This window comes from Candida pseudojiufengensis (genome assembly GCF_024610245.1).
Source record: "Candida pseudojiufengensis strain CBS 10847 chromosome Unknown scaffold1, whole genome shotgun sequence".
Taxonomy (NCBI): Eukaryota; Fungi; Ascomycota; class Pichiomycetes; order Serinales; family Debaryomycetaceae; genus Lodderomyces; species Lodderomyces pseudojiufengensis.
In genome coordinates, this window is record NW_026261530.1 from 501925 (window position 1) to 524130 (window position 22206).

The 22206-nt window shown below is 27.3% G+C and overlaps 11 protein-coding genes across 11 annotated transcripts; 5 read left to right on the plus strand and 6 right to left on the minus strand. All coding sequences in view use genetic code 12, as the record gives it.

The window, feature by feature from the left end:
- Positions 1 to 515: 515 nt before the first annotated feature.
- On the plus strand, positions 516 to 1493 carry DIM1 (putative dimethyladenosine transferase; the record flags this gene model as incomplete). Its single annotated transcript, XM_051758124.1, has 1 exon — positions 516 to 1493. One exon carries the CDS (start codon positions 516 to 518, stop codon positions 1491 to 1493), a length of 978 nt encoding a protein of 325 aa, XP_051613713.1.
- Positions 1494 to 1611: 118 nt separating this feature from the next.
- Positions 1612 to 3519, minus strand: KGF55_003342 (uncharacterized protein; the record flags this gene model as incomplete). Its single annotated transcript, XM_051758125.1, has 1 exon — positions 1612 to 3519. One exon carries the CDS (start codon positions 3517 to 3519, stop codon positions 1612 to 1614), a length of 1908 nt encoding a protein of 635 aa, XP_051613714.1.
- Positions 3520 to 3684: 165 nt separating this feature from the next.
- Positions 3685 to 3975, plus strand: DAD1 (Dad1p; the record flags this gene model as incomplete). Its single annotated transcript, XM_051758126.1, has 1 exon — positions 3685 to 3975. The coding sequence occupies one exon, from the start codon at positions 3685 to 3687 to the stop codon at positions 3973 to 3975; it is 291 nt and encodes a 96-aa protein (XP_051613715.1).
- A 288-nt stretch (positions 3976 to 4263) lies between these two features.
- ACT1 (actin) lies at positions 4264 to 6023 on the minus strand (the record flags this gene model as incomplete). Its single annotated transcript, XM_051758127.1, has 2 exons — positions 4264 to 5384; positions 6014 to 6023. 2 exons carry the CDS (start codon positions 6021 to 6023, stop codon positions 4264 to 4266), a joined length of 1131 nt encoding a protein of 376 aa, XP_051613716.1.
- A 1844-nt stretch (positions 6024 to 7867) lies between these two features.
- Positions 7868 to 8298, plus strand: KGF55_003345 (SNAP receptor; the record flags this gene model as incomplete). The annotated part of the gene is made up of 2 exons (XM_051758128.1): positions 7868 to 7954; positions 8050 to 8298. 2 exons carry the CDS (start codon positions 7868 to 7870, stop codon positions 8296 to 8298), a joined length of 336 nt encoding a protein of 111 aa, XP_051613717.1.
- A 519-nt stretch (positions 8299 to 8817) lies between these two features.
- On the plus strand, positions 8818 to 9363 carry GCV3 (glycine decarboxylase subunit H; the record flags this gene model as incomplete). The annotated part of the gene is made up of 1 exon (XM_051758129.1): positions 8818 to 9363. The coding sequence occupies one exon, from the start codon at positions 8818 to 8820 to the stop codon at positions 9361 to 9363; it is 546 nt and encodes a 181-aa protein (XP_051613718.1).
- A 123-nt stretch (positions 9364 to 9486) lies between these two features.
- OSM2 (fumarate reductase) lies at positions 9487 to 11517 on the minus strand (the record flags this gene model as incomplete). Its single annotated transcript, XM_051758131.1, has 1 exon — positions 9487 to 11517. One exon carries the CDS (start codon positions 11515 to 11517, stop codon positions 9487 to 9489), a length of 2031 nt encoding a protein of 676 aa, XP_051613719.1.
- Positions 11518 to 12108: 591 nt separating this feature from the next.
- RAD54 (DNA-dependent ATPase) lies at positions 12109 to 14631 on the minus strand (the record flags this gene model as incomplete). Its single annotated transcript, XM_051758132.1, has 1 exon — positions 12109 to 14631. The coding sequence occupies one exon, from the start codon at positions 14629 to 14631 to the stop codon at positions 12109 to 12111; it is 2523 nt and encodes an 840-aa protein (XP_051613720.1).
- A 153-nt stretch (positions 14632 to 14784) lies between these two features.
- Positions 14785 to 16107, plus strand: KGF55_003349 (uncharacterized protein; the record flags this gene model as incomplete). Its single annotated transcript, XM_051758133.1, has 1 exon — positions 14785 to 16107. One exon carries the CDS (start codon positions 14785 to 14787, stop codon positions 16105 to 16107), a length of 1323 nt encoding a protein of 440 aa, XP_051613721.1.
- Positions 16108 to 16289: 182 nt separating this feature from the next.
- Positions 16290 to 18317, minus strand: CUP2 (Cup2p; the record flags this gene model as incomplete). The annotated part of the gene is made up of 1 exon (XM_051758134.1): positions 16290 to 18317. The coding sequence occupies one exon, from the start codon at positions 18315 to 18317 to the stop codon at positions 16290 to 16292; it is 2028 nt and encodes a 675-aa protein (XP_051613722.1).
- A 1901-nt stretch (positions 18318 to 20218) lies between these two features.
- On the minus strand, positions 20219 to 21883 carry CYB2 (Cyb2p; the record flags this gene model as incomplete). Its single annotated transcript, XM_051758135.1, has 1 exon — positions 20219 to 21883. One exon carries the CDS (start codon positions 21881 to 21883, stop codon positions 20219 to 20221), a length of 1665 nt encoding a protein of 554 aa, XP_051613723.1.
- Between the last annotated feature and the right edge of the window lie 323 nt (positions 21884 to 22206).

Below are 22206 nucleotides of genomic sequence, written 5' to 3' on the forward strand. Positions count from 1 at the left end.
ATTTGTAATGTTAAAATAATTTGTTAATGACGATAAAGTAATAATATATGTAGATCTATCAATGTATGGTTGTCAATTAATAAATTAAATAACCTTAACTTGAAACAATCTTTAACCAGATCAAATTGTAAACAAAAACACGTGATAGATCACGTGATAATAACTTGTTATTCTGATCACTTCCAGTAGTTATCACTTGTAGCAAGCGATAAAATAGTCGTCCAAATCAATAACTGAGCCGGTATGAGCTTACCCAGACATTCGATGGTACAAGGGTCCCTTCTTGCTCCTACATCTTGATCTTCACTTGGTGAAGTTAAAGTCCTAGTAAGTTGTACAAAAACAAAGTGTAAGTACAAAATCAACTTGAGTTTTGTACTTCAAATTTATTTATGTAAAGAGATGAGACTTTATCAATTAAGATAGATCAAACTATTATAACCTAATTAGAGCTAGAATCAACTAAACACAACCTATACCATCATTTTATTCATACTACCTTTACAATTTCAAAAATGGGCAAGACACCAAATAAAAAATTTACAACAAAGCCAAATCCAACTGGTAATACAGTGGCAGCTGACAAACATTTAAATTCAGTCTTTAAATTTAATACAAATTTAGGTCAACATATTTTGAAAAATCCATTAGTTGCACAAGGAATAGTGGATAAAGCACAAATAAGGCCAAGTGATATAGTACTAGAAGTTGGTCCAGGTACAGGTAATCTTACAGTAAAAATACTTGAAAAGGCTAGAAAAGTAATAGCTTCTGAAATGGATCCAAGAATGGCAGCTGAACTAACTAAAAGAGTTCATGGAACACCACAAGAAAAGAAATTAGAAATAATATTGGGAGATTTCATCAAAATGGATTTACCATATTTTGACATTTGCATATCTAACACACCTTATCAAATTTCATCACCATTAGTTTTCAAATTATTAAATCAACCAAAACCACCAAGAGTTTCTATACTAATGTTTCAAAGAGAATTTGCAATGAGATTAGTAGCTAATCCTGGTGATGAACTATATTGCAGATTATCAGCAAATGTACAAATGTGGGCAAATGTAACACATATAATGAAAGTTGGTAAAAATAACTTTAGACCTCCACCACAAGTAGAATCCAGTGTAGTAAGGATAGAGATAAAAAACCCTAAACCTAATATTGAATTTAATGAATGGGATGGATTATTAAGGATTGTTTTTGTTAGGAAAAATAAAACCATAGCTGCTGGTTTTAAATCACTGAATGTAATTGATATATTAGAGAAAAATTATAAAACTTTTTTAGCTACTCAAGAACAACAAGATGATTCAAAAATGATAATAGATAATCAAGCAAATTTAAAAGATTCAATTAAAACTAAAATCACTACTGTTTTAACAGAAACTGGATTTTCTGATAAAAGAGCTGGGAAAATGGATCAAACTGATTTTTTAAAATTATTATATGCTTTCCACCAAGTCGGTATTCACTTTGCATAATTTAATAATATATATTAGCATTTTTTGCGAAAAAGTATTAGATTTTCATCTTATTGATTTCATTGAGTAGATTAGTTCGTTGTATCGTTCTTTTATTTCTATGAATTCTATGAAAGTTTTATCTTCTTTTAGTAAACTTGGAAGTATCTTTTTCAATAACTTCACCAACTCCACCCATTTCTTCTAAATTATCTTCAGCAACACTAACAGCTTCTCTTCTTTCCCAAAATCTATCTTCACATAAATCAAATGCAATTTTTTTCAAATATTTACCACGAGCATCTCTATGAGATGATATTGACCATTCTAAAAATTGAGCACCTGTTCTAATATAAAATGATCTTAAAGATTCAAATGGTTTTGGATGTGGTAACCATGGTCTTGGATCAGGAAATTCTTCCTCTTCTGCTATCTCTTCTTCTTCAGCTTCTTCTTTTTCCTCTTCTTCATCTTCTTCATCTTCTTCGTCCTTATCATCCTTATCATTCTCTTCATCATATTCATCGTCATCAGAATATTCTTCCTCAGAATCTTCAATTGCTTTCTCTAATTCAGATAAATCTTCCCAAAATACTTTAACACCATCTAATCTACCCAAATCAATTGAATAAAATGAATATAAATTAAATTCTTGTTCACCTCTTTCAAAAATCCCTCCAAATATATATAATTGATCATCAACAACACAAGTAGTTGCATTGAATCTAGGATGAGGTAGTTGATTCATTATTGGATATTCTTTCATTTCCTTATTTGAATTATCTTCATCTTCTTCTTCTTGTTCTTTAGTCTTTTGAATTTCTTCTAAATCCTTTTTATCATCTTCTTCATCATCATTTAAATTTGCTTTTAATAATATTGAATTCAAAATATCTTCTAAATCTTCATCTCTTGTTTTTTCTTTTATTACTTCTCTTTTTTTATTTCTTAAAGGTCTTAAAGTTAAATTATACCATCGATTATTTTCAATATGATATGAATATAATTGATTATAAAATTCAGAATCTAATTGTTCTTCACTTTCTTCATAATCATAAACTCCTCCAAATAATATTCCTCTATTTTTATGATATACTAATGAACAACCAACTCTTGGTGATGGTAATTGACCTTGTTTTTTCCTTCTTTCAAATTTAATATTTTTTATATCACTTTTCATTTTTAATAACCAACAATCATTTAAAACTTTACCCTTTTGTAAACCTTTTCTTGCTTTAACTTTAGTATATCCACCATTAATAACACCACCTTCATTACAAGGTATAAATGAATGTCCAGATCTTGCGTCAGGAATAGGATGATTTGGTGAAAATTCAACTTGATACCATTTAAAATCAGTTACATCAAATACCCATAAATCATTAAGATAAGTTGTAAAAGTTCCTAAATCTCGGAACCCACCATGTAAAATTATAAAATTTTTCCAAACAATTAATCTATGACCTGATCTTGCCAGTGGTGATTTTTTAAATTCTAATTTTTGCCATTCTTTTGTATCACAATCTAATATCCAAGTATCACCATAATGATAAAATGTTGATTGTTTTGGTGATGAAAATTCTCCACCAAATAATAATGCAATTCCTGATGGATGAGAACACATGGCATGAGATGATCTTGGTAATGGTGAATTTTTTGATGTTATTTTTCTCCATGTATCATTATCGATTGAGTACGTATATAGATCATTGTAAAAATGTGAAGTCTTACTACCTTCTAAAACACTTTCTCCACCAAATAGTATGAGCTCCTTTTTTGTATGTACAGGATTTGAGATGATTGTAGGGTTAAGCCTTTTTGAAGGATGAGTTTCTAGTATTTCTACTTTAATTTCATTATATTCTTCTTGTTCCTTTTGATAATTTGCTAATATTGTATCTATATCATCATCTTCTTCTTCTTCTCCATCATTCAATTTTTTTGCTAACTTTTTATTTTTAGATTCAGCTTTATTTTCATTTTTCTTTTGTTTCTCAGCTGCTCGTAGTTTTTTAGCTTCTTTTGATTTCTTATCCTTTTTAGCCATTGCTTTATTTGAATTTGAGTTTGATGATATAGATGGTTGCAAAGATTCAAATCTGAAAAAAAAAAATTTACGAAACGATAAATCAAAACACAAAATTGGAATCTCAATCTCAAAAATCAAAACAACGATCTTACTTGAATCATTATATCAAGTCATCCATATCAAATGTCAACAAGCAACACAAATTCTAACAGTGAATATTTCATAAAACAAAGAGATTTGCTACTACAAGAAGTCTCAAACAATTTGAATGAGGTATATAATAACATAGAGAATTTAAATAGATCATTAAATGAATCAATACAAATTGGAAAAGAATTTGATGATGTTGGTAGATTATGGAGTAGCTTTTATGATGGAATTAACGAATTAAAAGAAAGAAGTAATGGATTTGAATCCAGGAGGCAGGAGCAACAGCAAGAGCTGAAAGAAGAAAATATAAATAGTGAAGACTGATATTAATCAAAATGTTCTAGTTTAGATTTTGTTTGTTTAAATCTATAGATAGAACTTAATAATAATGAACTTATGATGGAATTTAATTGCAGTCTAAAGCACTTTTAGATCAAAAACTTTTTCACTAGAGAATCAACAATATTCAACAATGCCTCTACACTTTTCTTCAACTAAGCTATAAAAAAAATGAATTTAAATTTTTTTGTTTAATATAAATTATATAAAAATTTTATATTTTAATCAATTAGAAAAGATAATACACAAGAATAGACTTGAAATAAGATTCCTTTAAAAACATTTGTGATGAACAATTGATGGACCAGATTCGTCATATTCTTGTTTTGAGATCCACATTTGTTGGAAAGTAGATAATGAAGCTAAAATAGAACCACCAATCCAGACTGAATATTTTCTTTCTGGTGGAGCAATGATTTTAACTTTCATTGATGATGGGGCTAATGCAGTGATTTCTTTTTGCATACGTTCAGCAATACCTGGGAACATAGTAGTACCACCTGACATAACAATATTACCATATAATTCTTTTCTAACATCTATATCACATTTAATAATTGAGTTGAAGGTGGTTTGATCAATACCAGCAGCTTCTAAACCTAAATCAGCTGGACGGAATAAAGCTTCTGGAGCTCTGAATCTTTCATTACCAATTGTAATAACTTGACCATCTGGTAATTCATATGATTTTTCAATAGCTGATGATTGTGATGAAGTTTGCATTTCTTGTTCAAAATCTAAAGCAACATAACATAATCTTTCTTTAATATCTCTAACAATTTCTCTTTCAGCAGTAGTTGAAAAAGTATAACCTCTTTCTGATAAAATTTTCATTAAATAATCAGTTAAATCTCTACCAGCTAAATCAATTCTTAAAATACCATGTGGTAATGAAAAACCAGCATAAATTGGAACAACGTGAGTAACACCATCACCTGAATCTAAAACAATACCTGTAGTTCTACCTGATGAATATAATGATAAAACAGCTTGAATAGAAACATAAAAAGCTGGAACATTAAAAGTTTCAAACATAATTTGAGTCATTTTTTCTCTATTTGATTTTGGATTCATTGGAGCTTCAGTTAATAAAACTGGATGTTCTTCTGGAGCAACTCTTAATTCATTATAAAAAGTATGATGCCAAATTTTTTCCATATCATCCCAATTTGAAACAATACCATGTTCAATTGGATATCTTAAAGTTAAAATACCTCTTTTAGATTGTGCTTCATCACCAACATATGAATCTTTTTGACCCATACCGACCATAATACCTTGATGTCTTGGTCTACCGACAATTGATGGGAAAACAGCTCTTGGAGCATCATCACCAGCAAAACCGGCTTTACACATACCAGAACCGTTATCAATGACTAAAGCAGCAACTTCTTCTATGAAATCGGAGTTAGTATTGGAAATCTAATGATAATCATAATTGATTTAAAGAATTGTCATGTTTTGTTTCGTAATTTAATTTGTTGTCCGTATGTAGTATGAAAATGATTAAACTTTTTTTGTCCAGTTTTTCCAAGTCAACAACTCGACGAAAAAATAAATTTGATCGACAAATTTATGAGGTTTCTGAATTGATAACGGTTAATGATGGAATAATAGGATATTTGATTCCTTACCTTGTCCTATCAAACCTTCATAAAGTTTGATTGACCTTTTGCGTTGAAATCTCGTCAATTTGAAATATTCCGTCGTAAAAAAAATTGTCTCGACCAGAATTAATACTACGTTGCTATGTCTTGAAATCTCCGACAAAATCGTATAAATTTGAACGTAGAATGATATTGATTAGATCGATCAACTTAAAGCTTGAGTTTTGACGTGATTCGACGTTAAATTGATTGATTTGATGTGAAATCCGAAATCTTGAAATATTTAATTGTTGTGTTGTCGACCCAAAAAAACTCGAATTTTTCGAAACAAAAACTATGATAAAATCTTTGAATCAATCAATCAATTGCTTTAAAGTAGTCAATGTAGTTGATTGTTTTATGAATATATTACATACCACCGTCCATTTTGTTATTATCTTTTTATTAAATGTATATATATGAGTTATTAAAAGGATGTATATGTTAATCTCAAGTAAAAAAAAAAAAAGATTGGAATCTTTTTTAAATGGTGCTAATAAAATTTTGTTAGTCTAAAAATTTCACTGGAAAAATTTCACTCACTAAGAGAAAATACAAAACAAAACAAATTTTAATTTTGAACTAATTGAACGAACAACTCTTAAGAATTATAATAATAAATTATTATAGACTATTTATATTGTTTATAAATAGTAATTAGCTTAATATACGTAATTAATAAATAGTCTAGATTAAGAAATTAAAATCGTATTAATTTATAGATTAACATGATACAAGAGTTGATAAATTAAAATACGAGTGGTTTTGATCAAACTATTTACTATAATTTTTCTTAAAGCAGTTTACAGATGTTGATAGAAATTATAACTACAATTGATAGACGGTTGTATTTATTCAACAAATACGTTTACAATTTGATAATTTTTGATCAAGAGGCAAGAAATTATAATTAGACGTGTCATATTAGATTTTTCAAAAATTGATCTAGTTTTTTACACGACCATCAAGAGATTTATATATTAATATCAGTGAAAGACAAAGACAAACTCAAAAGCTACAGTATACTTTGGACGATAAACGAGTTATGACAGATCCAGAGAACGAATGCATTGAAGTCTATCTTTCAATTCATTGAAAATTTGATCATCTGTTCATTAATTTATGTCATGAAATTAAAATCTGTATAGCCGATAAATTCCCCTATCCTAAATTAAATTATAGGGTCGAACAGACTTAGCCCAAAGGCATGCAACTTAATGAGATATTGGAGTCATTTACTAGAATTTACAAGTGAACCAATCCACTTCTTCAGATTTTACAAAGATAGCCAATGTTGGTGGCAAATTTCATTTCTTTTCTAATTGAAGTCGGCTATTGCGGTGATAAATAAAATCAATATTAGCTAGATTATCAAACACAAAACCAAGACCAATTTGTAAAACGTATTACAAAATGATCTGAAACCTGACCAACATGTAAGATGAATATTACATGATAAAAAGGGGCTGAATTTTTCAAAGTCATAGAAAGAGTTGCTTGAACTGTTTTAGATTCACCTCTTTCATCTGACTTTGGGTTCTGCTTTAGTCTCACCACCTCTATATATTACTTTCTACTACCAATGACGATTTTAAACGATAAGAGATTTTACTTTATTTTATTTTTGTTAAAAATACGAGTTTTGTTGATTATGATATATTTTTTAAAAAATTTATAGGATCAATTCATTATCACAGTTTGATGTCAATAACCTATCTGTTTCTATAATCCGACTCTAGCACACTTTAACATATTCCCCGACCTTTGAAATTTCAAAGCATAATTATTTGGATCTATTAATACATCATGAGCAGTTGGATAATAAGAAAAGATATACCAAAATTGGAAAAAAATTAATGTCACAATTTTTGAGGAAAAAAAAAATGGACACTGAGGGAGAGAAAGAAAAAATATCTCCTCATATTTTACAACCATAAAATTAGAATTGAGCGAACGATAGATTACATTCAATTAGGTAATTATTTACTTATTATAACCAAACCTATATTATCAACACTGTTTTAAGTGTTAACATCCAACCAATCAATAGTAATAAGATTTTTAGTTATCATTTGCTAGTTGCGTACTTTGAAGTAAAGTTTACCATCCGAATTCTCGCATAACCAAAGAAGGAAGAAAAAAAAGTCCATAAAAACAAAAGTCCTGATTCAATTTTACAACCGTTAAGATATATCATAAGTAAAGATAAAATTTGAAAACAATAACTCAAAATGTCATCATCAGTACCATATGATCCATACATTCCAAATCAGACTACTGGAGATCAATCCAATTCAAGAACAGCGGCTATACAAGCAGTATGTAAAACATTATCAATTTGAGCTAATGCATTATAGTAAAATCCATGGCCAAAATCATCTTGTAAAAGTATTAATACTAACATTTAAAATAGCAAATTGATGATACAGTAGGAATAATGAGAGATAATATAAATAAAGTAGCTGAAAGAGGTGAAAGATTAGATTCAATAGAAAATAAAACAGATAATTTAGCAATATCTGCTCAAGGTTTTAGAAGAGGAGCAAATAGAGTTAGAAAAGATATGTGGTGGAAAGATTTTAAAATGAGAATGTGTTTAATTTTTGGTGTTATTATTGTTATTATTGTTATAGTTGTTCCAATTGCTGTTCATTTTAGTTAATTAATGAAGGGATAATTAAAAAACGAGTTTTAATTTTAAAGCGAAAGCTTACTGAGGGGATTACTTGAAATCTAGGACTATTGTCTGGATTAACTTCATTGATATCATGTTATTTTGTTCATAAGTACTTTTTTTATATTAAAAAAGCTTAATTATATATCATTTTAAATGTAATTTGTTAATAATGGATAATGTGTGAATTTTAAGTAAATTCTCTGATTACATCATGAGGCATTACAAATGTCCAAGTGACAAGCGAATTGGAAAAATGAATGTCTAATTAAGATGAATATGTAAAATGATTGAGTATTTTTCATTAATTATATACTTTTATATATGTAAGTAAAAGAGTCAAATTCTACGGCTAACACAAAAGAAGTCATAAAACAAAATGTTTTGAAATAGTAAAATTGGAAACATAGAAAAACAATGAACTAATAAACTTTTAACAACCAAAATATATTGTTCATCGTCTTCTCTTTTCTTTCCAGAGCGTCTACACCAAATTAATTTTCAATCATGTTCAAATCATTATTAAGACCATCATCAATTGCTTTACGTACATCAATTGTTTCAAATCAATCAATAAATTTATTCAAAACTTTTACAACTCAAACCCCACAATTTTATAAAGCAAATAAAGAAGATCATGCATATCCTTATTTACATGAAAAAAAACCAATAGATACAAAATTTACTGAAGAACATGAATATGTTAAATTATATGATGATAATTCAGCATTATTAGGAATTACACAATATGCAGCACAAGCATTAGGTGATGTTACATTTGTTGAATTACCAGAATTAGGTGATAGAATTGAAAAAGGTGATACTATAGGATCAATTGAATCAGTTAAAAGTGCAAGTGAAATTTATAGTCCTGTTTCTGGAGAAATTTTGGGTATAAATACAATTTTAGAAAGTGAACCAGGATTAATTAATGAAGATCCTACAAATGAAGGTTGGATTGCTCATATTAAATTAGATGATCCAAAAGAAATAACTGATAGTGATTCATTATTAAGTGAAGAAGATTATACTAAATCTTTAAAAGAAGATTAAGTACATATCATTTTAATTTAATTTAACTATTCAATAAATAAATAAATAAGTATTTGTATTAATTGGACTTTTATATATCTATTAATTAATGTATACATCAAATCAGAATCAAAATTAATTTACTTATAAATCTAATTCTGATGATTTACCTTTAACAACTCCTAAAACACAATTTGAAACATATTTTGGTATAAAATTATCTTCATGTAACATTTCAAAACTTTCAGTAGCATCTCTACCTCCAAAATTTATAATTGATTGTGATCCACCTGGATGATCATTTAAAAATGATGTTAAATCTACTACTACATTTTTTATAATACACCAACAATCTTCTGCGGTATTATGTTTTGAAATTTCTTCTATTGTGAATTCCTTTTTGGGAATTGTGAATGCAGTTGGTTTTTTTGATGCGTGTTGTTGTTGTTGTTGTTGTTGTTTGGGTTGTTGTTCTTTTTCTGGTTGTTGTTCTTTTTCTGGTTGTTGATCTTGTACTTTTTGTTGTTGTGGTGGTTGTGATTGTTGTGAAAGTTGTGGAGTAGATGACTGATCATCATTTAAATCAATAATAATTCTTTTATTATTTGGATCGATATGCAAATTAATCATATTTAATCTTTGAGTTGCTTGTTTCTCATTATTACTACTGGACTCTGTCTCTTGTTGATCTGGAGAAGAATTAGTAGCCGCCTGAGTTGATGATAATTTTTGGAAAGTGTAACTTGAAGCTTCATCAGCTGCTAGTCTACCATAAACAACACAAGCTAATAATGAAGATCCACCTAATCTATTATGCCCATGAACCCCACCTGCAACTTCACCAGCTGCATATAATCCTTCAAATGGTGAATCATCACTTGATAAAACTTGAGATTTATCGTTAATTTTCACACCACCCATTGTAAAATGTAAAACTCTAGTTATAAATGAAACATGATATTTTGCATCTGGTTTATAAATGAAAGGAGTTGTTGGGAAATATTGTTTACCATAAGGATCTTTAATTTCACCTTTTGCTGCTTTATTATAAATTTCTAATTGATTTTTTAAAGTTTCTTCACTACATCCAATTTCTTTACATAATTGTTTTCCAGTTACAGTTCTCATTAAATTTCTTTGAGTATAATGTTTTATATGAAATTCAAGATTTTTTTCACTTTCTTCACTTAATATTAATCTTATTGGTCCATTACCTAATTTATTTTGTTTTTCCATTTCTCCACTAACCCAATCTCTTGTACCTAATTCATCAACAAATCTTTCACCTTTACCATTTAACATTATACCACCTTCTCCTCTTAAGGCTTCAGCACCTAAAAATAAAAATCTTGGTTGTTTTTTACCTTCAATTACTTCTTTATCATTAAAATCAATTAATCCTGTTGGATGTACTTGAACTTTATCCATATCTATTCCAACCCCATTATTTTTCATAATAATTTTTTGACCATCTCCAGTTGCATGAACACCATTTGTAGAAGGTAAATCAATAATATCAGGTCTATATTTTCTTAATAATGAATTTTTAGTAAAATCTGCTGCATAACCACCTGTTGACATAATAACTGGTCCAAATAATTCAAATTTAGATTTATTTTTTAAATTTTTATATTTAACTCCAATAATTTTTGAATCACCTTCTTTTATTAAATCAATAACTTGACAATTTTTTAAAATTAAAACTCTATTTGGTTCATCTTCACTTAATTTTTCTAAAGTTTCTAATAATCTATAAGTTATAGCCATTCCTGGAAATTTTGAATCATGACCACGATGAGTTCTTGGTTGTGAATGACCACCTAATCTACTTACAACAGTAAGATCTAATCCAAATATTTCTTGTAACCAATGTATAGCATCAGCTGAATTATAAGTTAAAACTTTAATTAAATCTGGATTTGCTCTATCTTTTGCAGTTTTTAAAGTATCTTCATAAAATTGTTCAACAGAATCTGGTATATTTAATTTAACTTGAGTTCTTGTTAATGATCCATTTATACCTGATGTTGCTTTTCCTGAATTACCTGATAAAAATCCTTGTTTATCTAATAATATAACATTTGCACCTCTTAAATAAGCTTGATGAGCTGCTGATAATCCTGCTAATCCTCCTCCAACTATAATAATTGGATTTAATGGTGTGGTTTCTGACATGAATGAATTATGTGATTAATCAATCTAGTGGAAATGAAAAGAATTGAGTGAGTTGGATTGTGGACTGATGTTTTCCAATTTATCAACCAATTTAATTTATTAACTTCAATACAATATATTATAAATTATTAAGTAGAGTGGTGTGTGTCAGTACATTGTGTGGGGAAGATAGCGGAATTATTTTTATTTTGCCGACTTAAAAATTGGCGCGAATACTTCAAATATTGCGCTAGATTGAATTCAGACACTTTTTGGTAATGGAATTCAAGTTCCGCAAATGATCAATATCGAGGTACAAATCCTTCAGACTTGAGCCCTCTTGGCAAGGCAATAGCTGATTTGACTCGGTCAGTTTCATAGTATACAAATTGTCAGATCTTGACAGTTTTGTCTGATTAAATTTCGCTTAGTTTTTTTATATTTACGTTTCAGGAATTAGGGGGTTTTTTAACAACTCCGATTAACCAATGACTTTACTTCTATCTGTAAGCAGTAACCATTGAGAAAAAAGAGATCAAAACATGTCTTGTCACCTACAGACCATTGATGGTTGTTTGATCAAAAATGCATTAACTTTAAATAGTTTATATATCAATGAGATATATATTGAAAAGCAAAAGAAATATCATTAAATTGTGATTCACCAGCTATCAAGCTATCTTCATTATTAGCTAAAGCTTTATGATTTAAATGATTCCAAGTAGTTGCATCACCATATAACATAGCAGGACTTTTTATAAATTGACCTTTTTCAAAATTACATCTTTTACAATTATAAGTATCATGAGTATCACATTGAGTATTTGGTTGATATTGAAATAATTGTTTTAAATTATCAGAACTAAATAATCTTTCAACATCTTCTTTTTCATCAACAACACAAGAACTTAATGACATTTTCATTGATTGTCTTTGAAAAATTTTTTCTTCAATTGTACCAGTTGATATAAATCTATAAATAAAACAATCTTTTTTTTGACCATCTCTCCAAACTCTTGCTAATGCTTGTTGATCAGATGCTGGATTCCAATCTGGATCAATTAGAATTAATCTATTTGCTCCAATTAAATTTATACCACACCCACCAGCTTTTGATGATAATAAAAATATAAATTCTGATCCATCAGGATTATTAAATTTATCAACTAATTTTTGTCTTTTATTTATATTCATTGTACCATCTAATCTTAAACAACCATATTTTTTAAAACGGCACATTTTTTCAATTAAATCTAAAGTTTGAGTATAATTTGATATAAGAACAATTTTATCATTAGTTTCAGAATTAATCTTGTGTAAAAATCTTTCTAAAATCATAAATTTACCACTAAACCAAGTTTGAATTTCTCTATTTCTTCCAGTTGATGATATTGATGATTGATAATCTTCTGGTATCAAATGGTCACAACCTTCTAAATCATCAGGTAGATCTAACAAATCTGGATGATTACAAAGTTTTTTTAACATTCCAATAGCTTTTAAAGGTTGTGATCCAATTCCTTTTAATAATTTTTTAATTTCTGGTGATGTTATAAAATGATGATATAATTTCTTTTGCATTGGTGATAAACTTGTAAACAAAACATATTCATATTTTATAGGTAAATATTTTGATAAAATATCATTAGTTCTTCTAATAATAAATTTAGAAACTAAAGTTGATAATTCATTTAATTTTGCATCACCTTTCTCTCTTTCTTTATCTGTAGCATCAGCATCTCTACCTCTTAATATAGAATTTTCAAAATTTTTTCTAAAATCATTTCTTGTACCTAAATATCCAGGATTTGCAAAATTTAATAATGAAAAATATTCAGATAAATCATTTTGTATAGGAGTTCCGGATAATATAACTCTTCTTTCACATCTTAAAGAATTTAATGCTGTAAAAGTTAATGATTCACCATTTTTTAATCTATGACCTTCATCAGCTAACATTAATCCAACTTCTGTTCCTGCTAATTTATCAACATTTCTACGTAATGTTTCATAAGAAATAATTAAAACAGGTCTAACTATATTTCTTCCTGTTGCAGTTGACCATTGTTGTAAAGCAGTACCTAATTCATTTGGTTTTGTACTTTTCCCATCAACAGCTAATGGAGTTAATACACCTTCACCTAACCATTTTATAATTTCATTTGCCCAATTTCTAACTAATGAAGAAGGACATACAATTATACATTTTTCAATAGTTTTCCTACCACGAGGAGATTGTTTTAATAAAGTCCACATTAATGTTAAACATTGTAAAGTTTTACCTAATCCCATTTCGTCAGCCATAATACAACCTTTTGCTCTTGGATCTATTAAACCTGAAGTACATCTATAAAGAAACTGTACCCCAGCAATTTGATGAGGTCTTAAAATTTTAGCTAATTTTGGATCTATTACAACTGGAACATTGGGGAATTTAGCTAATTGATCTTCAGGATTTTTAACAATCCCTAAAATTTCAGCTAATGATTTATGATGTTTTCTCTTTTTCAAAGGTGGTTGAGTATTGTCTGATGAATTTTCTGGTTCAGTTGTTGGACTCAGTTGAATTTCTTGATTTTTTTCTTCTAGTTCTTCAATTTTAGGTATAACATCGACAGTTGGATCATATAATACTATTGCAAATTCAGACATTGGATCATGTAATGCACGAGGAGGTAATATTGGTTTAATTTTTGTACCTAATGGAGGTGGTGGAGCTCTATTAAATTCATTTTGTTTTGTATTATTCTTACTAAATGGTACGGTAAATGATCTTTTAAATTTAATATCATTATTATTCATATTCAATTGATTCATTGATCTTGGTAATAAAGCACCAAATTTTTTAACTCTTATAACTTCACCAAATTCATTTACATTTGAATCATCATCTTGGTCAGTTTGTTGATTTTCTAAATCATCAATTGCATAATTTGTTCTTTTCCTACTGGATCTTACTGGTCTATTTGATATAATTCCACCTACTGTTTCCAGTCGCGTTTTAAAAGGAACTTTAAATGGTTTTGCTAGTCGTGATTCAGAATCTAAAACTTTTGGAGGTCGTTTTTCTTTGGGTACTCCTGCTCCTGACCCCAAGGGTGTTGTGAATTTAGTTAATGGTTTTCTAACAGCCATTTGATGAGTTATGCTTTGATATTAAGTTGATACGATAATAATAATAAAAGAAAAATAAACATTGATTCTTACGCGATTGTTTTATGTTTGATCTTATAACACAAAATCAATTTCATCATTATCATTCACAACTATTAACCAACTAGATACCAAATGGATCAAATATTAGCAAAAGCTTCAAACCAAGTAGTATCATTTGCTATAAGATCAGGTATATCAATTGCATCAGGTTATGCAATAAAATCAATATCAACATTTCTTGATAAAATTCCAGAATCTCAACAAAAACAATTATTAAAACAACGTCATAAATTAAAAATTAAAATTAATATAATAAATATAACAATAAATCTTATAAAATTAGCATCAAGTAAAGGAAATACAATATTAGATTCAACATTAGATTTAATTGATGATTTATTATTACAATTTGAAGATTTTGATGAAAATTTAAATTTTATAGTTAATAATCTTTCAACAAAGAATACAAAAGAAAGTATATTAAAAGTTGAAACATATATGAATAATTTATTGGTTGATATAAATGAAGCAATACCAATATTAAATTTATCATTAATTACTTCTGGAATAAATTTAAATGGTTCATTAAATTTTAATCAAATTTCACCAGGTAGATTATTACAAGCATCAAATTATATAAATAGTAGTAATAATAGAATTGGTCCAAAATTTGATTTAAAACTTTATACAATATTTTATAATCCAAGTAGACTTAAATATGTTGATGAAGGAGATGAAGAATTTAATGAATTAGATTGTATATCATGGAAAGAAACATTTGCAAGGTGTACAACTACTATTAATAGAGTTTCGAATTTAAAATATCAATATACGTTGAAAATAAAAGAAAATTTTAATGATGATAGATATCATGAAGACGACTCAATTCCAATCACCAAAGAAATTAATATTCAAAATATTCAAAGTATGTTTTTTACTGCTTCAGGAAATTTATTAAAATTAGAAAATAATAATTCACCTGTATTAATTTTGAAATTAATTGATAAACAAGATAATGAAGAATGGATTGCACTAGGACAATTAAGTAAAAATGAATTTGATGAAGAAGAAGAGGAAGAAGAAGATGATGATGATGACGAAAATGAGGAAGAAGAAGAAGAAGAGAAAGATAAAGAAGAAACTGATGATAATGATGCAGAAGAACTAAAAAAACAATCAAATTCATTATCATTATTAGAATATATAATAAAATTATCAAAATTACAACAAATTGAACAAAAAAATATTTTAAATATACCAGATGAAATTTTAAAATTATATTTAATACAAGACAACACTAGTGAAAATAATAGAGCTATTTCATCAACTGATTTAAATTACCCAAAATCTAAAAAACAAATTTCAAAAGAAGACAAAATAAAATCTAAAGTGAATTCTAAAATTGATTTAGATTCAAATACTAATAGATTAAAAAATTTAAAAATTAATAAGTGAATAGATTAATTAGTGAATGAAGAGGTAAATAAGTAAGTTAGTAATCTATTTAATCAAATTATTAATACATTTATCATTAAATCAAAACTTTATAAATCATTTCTCTATTCTTATCACAATTCATATCATGAAAACTTTTCTTCATTTTTATCATCTTTTTATTCAATATGTTTGAATTAAAATTAATTACTGTTTGGAGTTGGTGTACCATTATTAAAAGTTGGCATAAAATAATCTTGATATAATGGAATATCATCATCAACTGTCTCTTCATTTTTATTATTACTATTATCATTATTTGAAATTATTTCCTCATTTTTAAAGTTATTATTATTATTATTGTTTGATTTTAGATTGTTTATATTTTCACTATTATAAAAATTTTTTGAATATGATGATTCGACATTATTGATTTGATTTTTAATGGAGCCATTGACATTACCATTCAAATTACCATTGACGTTCCCATTTACTCCATTATTGGTGCTATTGCTTCGACTAATATTACCGTTATTTTTAAGATTGTTGTTGGTGGTATTGTTATTATTGTTGATGTTGCTGTTGATGTTGTTGTTATTGTTGTTGATATTGTTGATGTTGATGTTATTATTGTTACCATTGTTTATTTTGTTACTACTACCATCATTATTATTATTATTATAAAAATAATTTGGTATTGAAGAAGAAGAAGTAATAGATGAATTTCTTTTCAAACCATCATTCTCATAACTATCATTATTATTAATTTTCCCATTAATTTTATCTTCAATAATATGAGTAAAAGGATGATTATTATTCTGATTAAAATTTTCTTCAAAAAAATTTTCTGTATACATTTCACTTTCAATTTTACTTAATTGTGAACCAAATTTATTATTTGAATTTGATGATCCTAATCCTGTTTTACCAAAATGATGATTATGATAATTATTCTGTTGATGATCTTCTAAATTATTATTATTTTCATCAAATGAAAAATTCCCACTTGGTGGAAAAGCAGTTGATGTAGTTGATGATGGTATTCCACCATTTATAAATGATGATGAATTATGATAATTATTACTACTATTATTTATAAAATCAAATGATCTAGTTGAAGAATTTGAAGCTATTGATAATACACTTTCAGGTCTTTTAGGTCGCAGTTGATAATATTGTTGTTGATGATTATTATGATATTGATTATTATTTGATTCATTTAAATTTGAACCAAAATTTATATTTGATGTTGATTCAGATGCTGCTGATGTTGATTGAAAAGATGTATACAGATTATAATCATAATTTGAAGTTGATGTATCTAATGATGGTCTCATTGGTTTTGGTTGTTGATATTCATTATTTTGTGGAATACCAGATAATGGTTGATTTTCATTATCAAAACTTGGACCTCCAACTAATGGGAATAATGGAAACATATTATCAACATCATCTGGATTTGAATCATATTGATTTGGATCAGTTAATGATGAACGAATATTGACATAATCATTATTGTTAGCGGTATTGATTTGATTAGTATTTTGATTTGGTTGTGGTGGAAATTTATCTGGTGTTGTTTCATTACTAAAAGTTTCATAATTTTCATTTTTTGAAAACATATCAAAAAGTCCATTTTTAGTATCAAAAGGTATTATTATATCTTCAATAACAAAATTATCATTTAATTCTGGATTAATTGGTTGTTGTTGTGGTTGTGGTTGTTGTTGTTGTTGTTGATGATGATTTGTAGAATTTATTGCTGATGGTTTAATTTCTTGTTGTACATTTGAAGAAGGTGCTGAAGAATATCCAGTACTTCCAGGTGAAGAATCACTTGCATTTGATTGTATTGACATAGATGTAGATCTCTTTTTTAAATCATTATCTAATAATTGTTTTCTTTTTTGAATTTCTATTTGATTATCTTTTGATTTTTTTATGGAAGTTGAAGTTGAAGATGAAGAATTTGTTGAACATGTACAATGATTTGTTTTATAACAAGCACAATTTATATCATGATTTGAACCTCCTTTACCTTTTTTACCACAAGAACATGATACATGTAAATTTTTTAATTTTCTATTTTCTCTACAATGAGTACATTGAGAAGCTGGTCTTCCTTTTGGTTTTATCATTGTTAAAGGTTGATCAGTATGAGTACATGTAGTAACTCTATGACCACGTATACAACGATCACATGCATACTTGACACCATTAAGTAACACCATATTAGGTATTTAGTTATACGATAAATTAGTTAAATGATGAAAAAGTTTTATACTGGTAAAAATATACTCAAAAGTGATATTTTGCTCTTGATAATATGATATTCAAAAACTAGATTGATTGATGAAATAGTTGTTGATAATGATGATGAAAGTTAGTGGTTGTCAAAAGAATATTAACGCCTCTTCTAGGTAAAAAAAATGAATATAACTTTGATTAGATTAGTAGTGACCAAGTATAATGAGGAGTATTATTTACACCAACCTCTTCAAGGTAAAAAAAAATAAAGTTACCTGATGTTATGGGTGATTGTATTGAAGTATTGGTGAGGAGGAGGAAGGTCTAATGTCTTTTTACCCTGATATTTTTCTTTTCTTCAAAATTAGCCCAGTAAAAATTACAGAAACAAAATTCTCTTATCTAATAATAGTTTTGAATTATAGTTTGATTTATTGATATTATTCTTAGTATTATTTATTATTATTTTAGTAGAAAAGTAGCTTGTATAAATGAAAATGTGGTTTACTTATTATAATAAATACAGAGATCTCTTATAAAAAAAAAATTATTAAATTTTATCTTTTTTGGATTGTAAATATAATAAACAGTAAATATTTTTTTACCAGTAATTCATAATAGTACTAGTATGAACAATACAACAGAAATAGAGAGAAATTTTCCTCTAATGGAGTAAGTATTGGGCTAAGTATGGATTACATTACTGCTATTGCTTAGAGATAATACGTATTACTTTCGTACTATGAACTTTAATTAGTATACGAAGTGTGGAAATGTGAAAATATTTAAGTAATTATAAGTAAAATTATGGAAATTCTGGTATAATTATGAGCAAAAAGATGATACTTAATCCCTTATCAGATAGAAACAAATTAATACTCTTACGTGGAATATGCTATTGTCTATTACTACATGTACATATTAATAGATTTTTAGTATATCTAGGTGAGTTTTGACTAAACTAATTCTTATGGTTATGTAAACATTAAATTCCGCCAAATTCTTAAAATTCTTAAATTGTATCATCAACATCAATTAAATATGGAAGGCGTGTAAAACGGCTGAAACATATAATCTTCACTTGTAGACTTACATATGTAAATTGCCTTTGTCAAATCTCATTTAGTTTTAGCTCTAATGAATTATTTTGCGAATTATACATATACATTTAATGCTTAATAGATTAATAAAAAGTAGATTTAACTAAATTTTTATCCAACTATACACTTCTTTAATTTGTACATGTGGATCAATCGGTGTATATGTATTTTTCCATAAATGTCAATGTGTAGACACATACTGCACGTATACTCCAGTTTCAAAGATCGATTCTAGTATTAAAAATGGCAATCAGTGGACCGAATCAAGCCAAGGATTTTATAGATTCAAGTAATTGATAGTCTTACATAAATTATTATATTCTTGTTGTATCAACAATTATAATATTAATGAACTAAGGGACTAAAAAAATAAATTTAGACCTGAAACGTAATTCACTAAAAAAACTTAATTTTTAGTTTATTAAAGCCATTTCATGAAATATGAAAGTTTCATCTTAATTACAACTTAAAGTATGAAAATTTTTCATTCTAGGCTATTCTCACTTCCTCAACATAGCCAAGAAACGTTTTAAGGTTTTACATTGACTTGAAATGTATGATGGTTGAGGTGGTGATAACCCTGTTCTTTTTTATTTTTTTCTTCAATCAAGGGCTCTTTTTCGCACTTAATATCCTCATAAGTCTACAATCTCTATAAGGCTATAAGCTTATTGTCACTAAAATCTACTTTTTTAATCAAATAAATATATATTAGTTTCTATACACAAAGGGAAACAATATCTATGAATGTATTATATATCTAATTAAACCTTTATAGAAAAATATTATAATTTACTATTTTTAAATGGTGGATTAACTAAAGGTTGATAAACTTTTTTAAATAATTTATCTTCAGGTACAAATCTATTAGTTATAGAATTTGTATCAACAAATTCTTCATTTAATTGATCTAATGATGTAACACCTAATAATCTCATATTCATAATCATTTCATCTTTTAAAATTTGTATAGCTTTTATTACCCCTTCATCTCCATATGTTGACATTGCATATAAAAATGGTCTTCCTATACCAACACCTTTTGCACCTAAACATATAGCTTTTAAAATATCACTTGATCTTCTTATTCCTCCATCAACATATACTTCAAAATTTTTATCTAATCCTCTTTGACGTAATACTGGCATTGTTTCAATTAATATTTCAATTGGAGATTTTGTAAATTCTAATTGTCTACCTCCATGATTACTTATAACTATACCATTACATCCATATTCTGCTGCTAATATTGCATCTTTAACACATTGAACTCCCTTTAATAAAATTGGCATATTTGTTATAGATTTAAAAAATTCAATATCTTTCCAATTTAATGAAGTATCAATAAAAGAACTTATTGCTCTTGCTGCACCTTGAGATCTATCACTTTCTTCATCATTTCCTTGAACATTACTTAAATCTTGAATATCTTTTGATCTCATATCTTTTTCTCTTCTACCTAATTGAGGAGCATCAACTGTAATAAATAAACCTTTACAACCTCTTTTTTCTGCATGTTGAACTAATTTTTTTGAAATTTCTTTATCTGAATTAACATATAATTGAAACCATTGAGTTTGTTTATCTGTTGCTTGATCAACTATTTCATCAAATGAACAACTTGCTAATGTTGGAATCATTTGTATCACATCTTCTTTTGCACCAGCTCTTGTTAATACTTTTTCACCATCTGGATGACCTAATCTTCCCAAGGCAGTTGCAGTAATATAAAATGGTACTGATGTCTTGGTACCTAACATTGTAGTTGAAAAATCAATTTTGGAAACATCAACCATAATTCTTGGATTAAAAAAAATTCTATGATAAGCTAAATGATTTTCTCTCATTGTTATTTCATCTTCACTACCAGAACTATAATAACCCCAAGCTGTTTTTTCCATTGTATTTCTTGCAACATATTCAAAATCATTTAAATTATAAATTTGTCCTAAATCTGGTTTATTTTTTATATTTTTTAATCTTTGAATTTCTTCTGGTGAATTTGGTTCTCCATCTTCATCATATAATAGATCTTCATCTTCTTCTTCTGTTGTGGAAGTTACTTGTAATTGTTGCCCAGTTGGTATAGGATCCATATCATCTTGTTCATCATATTCTACATCAAATTCATCAACTATCTTCTTTCCATCATTAGAACTTTCTTCTTGTTGTTGTGGTTGTACTTTTATTTTCTGTTTTTTTGGTTCAATTTTCCTTTTTTCAACTTCTCCTTTATGATCTTTTTGATTTAAATATTTTTCTAAAGTATCAGGAGGATGAACTGGATCAAATACTTTTGTTGCATTTTTTCCAGCATATTTTAAAATTATTGCTTCACCACCAGGATGATTTGGCATAAATTCAGTTAAATCATAAGCTTTATCATGAATTATTACCCAACAATCTTTTTTATTATTATGTTTACTAACTTCTTCAAGTGATAAAACCATTTTTCTCCTAGTAGTGAAGTATAATGTTGTTGATGATAGATTGTTGGAAAGAAAATTGGATGTAATTACTGGTGTTTTTGTTAGTTATTATACTTGATTAGTGGGGTAGATTTAATCCAATTATATAATTAAGAATGGTAATCAAATACTGATTTAGGAAATATGTTCCGTGATTAGATGTTAATTTATTTTTTTAAATTTGTGTCTTAAAAAGAGCGCAAATAATTTTATGTCCGTTCTCAACATTATCTCAGACAATTTTTTTTAATACTTCAAAAAACTGGTTTGATTCTGACAGAAATCTAAACTAATATAATAATGAA